We start from the raw sequence: 3,780 nt of genomic DNA, 5'->3' as shown, positions 1-3,780 counted from the left end.
TGAAATTGAGTGCTGTTTTCTACAAAGTAGGAAAATCTGAGGTTAAAGGAATAATTATTTATGTTCTTGAATGCTTTTGCACCCCTCATAGCAGATGCTTGACCTCCATGCCTTTAAGTTAACATTCATGAACCTGAAGTATTGGACATGCTAGAAGATGGGCAGCAGCAACTCTATTCTATGCAGTCTGTAAGATTTAAAAGTTACTAAATATATAATGCAATGGTGATTGAAGAATAGCATTTCAGTTTGTTAATGCAGATTTTTTGTGCTTCTGTGGGTTTAAAGTCAGACCTCAAATATTATTTCATTCCAGTTATTTTGTAGCTTAAGTTCCCTTGTGGATTTTTTATTTATTTTTTTAATCCAAAAAGGTTTTAAAAGAAATTTCTCATGGGTAGGTTTCTCATGGGTAAAGAACAAAAGTTATGAAAAGCATTTTATTATGTATTCAGGCAATTTTCAGGAAAAAGCTATTATTTACTTAACTGTAACATGGTATGTCTGCAGCGTGGGTGAGTTCACAGTGTTCACAGTTCAGGTAAGAAACTGAAGTTTGCAAGCTTAACATTTGTAACAAGGTACTGATTTTTCTTTTTTTGTCTGCATTTGATTTCCTAGTTCAGCCTGCATTAATAAAAAAAGAAGGAAGAAACTGGCCTGCTGTTCATATCTGCCTACCAAGAATGTCAGAGCAATGAACTTCCACACCACTGGGGAGGATATAGCATTTTATGAGAGCTCATTGGTGTGAGCTCTCCAAGCCGTGCTCATTGCTGAGCAGGTCTGGTTTTGCTTCTACAACAAAACAAAAGAAAAAACAACAACCAAACAAAAAAGGTGATTTAGCACAGCCTTCTTTTTAAAATAAAATTCTCATTTGGATTTTAGAGAATTTATAGAAGAAGATGCTAATGAAAAACAGCCCTAGAAGTACTTGAATGATGTAAATACTTGATTAGTTAAGTTACGTATAAGAGTAAAGCAATTAAATTGAAAAGGAAAAACTTTTGGCTAAGACCTGGAAACTTTCTGATGGCTCTGTTTATTAGGTTCATAAATAGTCAGAAGCACATCCTTAGAAACATTTAAAACTCAACAGGGAAAGAAAGTAACAGGAAGCAATCAAACACAGGAGATGCCCTGGATGAACTGCGAGGTCTTTTCCTTTCAAGATGTCTGTAATTCTGCTAACGCAGAGAAAGTAAAATTTTGGAGAGGCCCCAAAATACAAGTCACACCACACACCTAAACATGCTTGGGGTTTATTTCATTAAATTTTTTTCATTAAATTCAGTAAACTAACATCCCCTATTCCAGGACAGTTTTTAAATACTGCAACTGTCTCTTGCTGGGAAAAAAATAACAAGTTATAGTAACACTCTAACCTGAGGATACAAGTAAACACTTTAGCTCCTCCTGAGGGTAGCAGGTCTTTCCAGAGCCAAGAGCCTCCAGAAACCTTTTTTTTTTTAATTTCTTTTCCTTCCAGAAGAACACAGGAGACTCCAGATAAGAGGTATCATTTAATCACTACGTTATTCCTAAATAAAGCATTTTTTGTTGTTACCTATAGCTAGACATACTGTCCATTTTGTTTCTCCTGCAATACAGCTCCACTAAGCCCCCAAATGAAGAACACAAACTGTTCCCCATTCAAACATAACACCACAGTGGAGAAGCTAGATCCCACTAACATTTTCACTAGATTTCCCACATCTCAGAGGTACTGCTACAGTCACATAAAACTAAAGAGAACCACTATTACAATTTCCAGCAAGACCTTCTATTTCAGTCACATGAACATTGAGTAGACATTGCAGTCATGACTGCTACTGAAGAAATGGCATACAGCTGATCTGTAAAATAGGTTTAGCTCTTCCGGGAGGGTTTGCTGGACAACTTATGAAGAAGTAGAATGAAAATGATGCTCCGAGATGACTCTACCATTATTTCCGACCCCCTCTACCCCCCTCCTAGTAGAAAACACACATATATAAATGCTCACCTTTTTTCCTGAAGCCTGAAAAATCTTTATTAGAGAGCCTGATTGTCTGTCTGTTCTGAAAATATAAACCTGAAAGGTGAAAAAAGAAAAAAAGTTTACCAATACTAACTATGAAGCACTTGTGCTTTCTAAATAATATCTAAATCATGATCATGACTATTGCCAGAATCCAAGTTCATGACCACTTTACTGGTCAGTCTTCTTTTAAAAGATGACACAGAGCTCTCCACTGTCCTGAAAAATCACAGGCTTGTCGTAAGAAACACTGGAATATTATCTTGTTGCCTACTTTTTTTGATTCACTTATGTATATGCACATGAGTGCACTTAAAAGCACCTAGCCAGGCAACTTTACAACTCTCAAATAAGTGGCATCTGGAGACTGTCTGAAAATAAGTAGGGCAAAAGACTGAGAACACATAACCCTGCTCCCCTTCCTTTATCTAGTGTTCACTTATCAAGAAAACGTGCCTGCACATACTGCATTGCAAACTTCATGATGCTTTCAACAGTGAGAGTAGAAATTCCAATCAGACCACCCACAAAAATTTCCACTGTTTCTGTCTGAAGCAATTTTTAAATCAGAAAACTCTTCAAATACAGCCTATTCATTGCTCATTTCCACAGGAGAAACTATTAATCTGGAAATCATCAGGGATAAAAGTATTGATGATTCAAGTTCAAGAACACATCTTGTACCAAAATTTCAGATGGGAAGTACATGGCTTGTAGAAAGGGATTCCCTTCAACAGAAAGACTGGTTCAGTCTTTGAGACTCCTGTGGCATTTAACAGACTCCCTCCTAGCAGGTGCTCACACAGTTTGTAGGACAGAGGATCTCTTACTTCCAAGGCCATGTGGAAGAGCCAAACACTGGAATGTGGTGAATTATTAACAGGTGGTGAGACAGAGTTCAAAGCTGTTTTCAGTCAAGAACACAGCACAGGTTTACTGTGGACAATTGCTCTATACTGGGCAAACAGGACTCCCTGGCTTAAGCAGTGGCATGTTTAGCACCAACAGCATGTTGCCAGGTGTCTCAACTCCAAACCCAATCTTAAATAATGACAATCTTTGTGACTTTGGAGAAATGACCCAGTCTCATTAAGAATCTTGGCTTTAATTTAAGTGAAAAGGTGTGACAATGCTAATCACTTTCTATCAGAGAAATGGAAAAGATCAGCTTATTAGAGTATTTGGAAAGCACAACAGGACTGCTCATTGTAATGTTCTGTATTCAGCACTTCTTACTGACACTTTGCCATGTGTTCCTGCTACCCGCATCCCATGCCAAGGGAGAATAGTGTAAGCTTTAGAGACTAGAGCCGTAGTCTTTAAACTACAGAGCCAGCTTCTTTCTTGTGGCTCTCTTGCTAGCAGGTGTGTTTCCACACCCTCCTCCTTGTAGAGAAATTAAATTTGTTCCACAGAAAAAGCAGCTTGGAAGGAAGGTGCACTGTAGCAGCCATAACAGAACACCCGGGATAAGGAAGCTATGTCTTTCTCATGCAGATGTCTTCTCAGTAGCAACTGTGATGCTACTATTTCCTGTATGCCCTAGCCATGTCAGATCAGGCGTAAGTAACAAGTTCATCCTCTACTTTTATCCCATTTCCTCCCCTTGCACTGCTCCCCCAGGACATGGTCACTATCAAAAATAATCTGCCTAAACAAGATAGTGTTCCTGGTAGTGAAGACTTCTCACAGCATGATTCAGCTACAACTCATGTCACTAAAGAGCATGAGAGCCAAAGGTAGGAAGATGGTAGGGG

At 38.4% G+C, this 3,780-nt stretch overlaps 1 protein-coding gene across 1 annotated transcript in view; it reads right to left on the bottom strand.

Annotated features, from left to right (window-relative positions):
- The window catches only part of ITGA9 (integrin subunit alpha 9), a 232,764-nt gene that overhangs the window by 207,533 nt on the left and 21,451 nt on the right, over nt 1-3,780 (bottom strand). Inside the window, exon 8 of the mRNA XM_005429306.2 lies at nt 2,009-2,077. Coding sequence (XP_005429363.1) covers nt 2,009-2,077 — 69 coding nt within the window. The remainder of the gene's footprint in view (nt 1-2,008; nt 2,078-3,780) is intronic.

Source organism: Geospiza fortis, unplaced genomic scaffold (genome assembly GCF_000277835.1).
Source record: "Geospiza fortis unplaced genomic scaffold, GeoFor_1.0 scaffold197, whole genome shotgun sequence".
Lineage (NCBI taxonomy): Eukaryota > Metazoa > Chordata > Aves > Passeriformes > Thraupidae > Geospiza > Geospiza fortis.
This window is presented reverse-complemented; position numbering and strand designations above follow the sequence as displayed.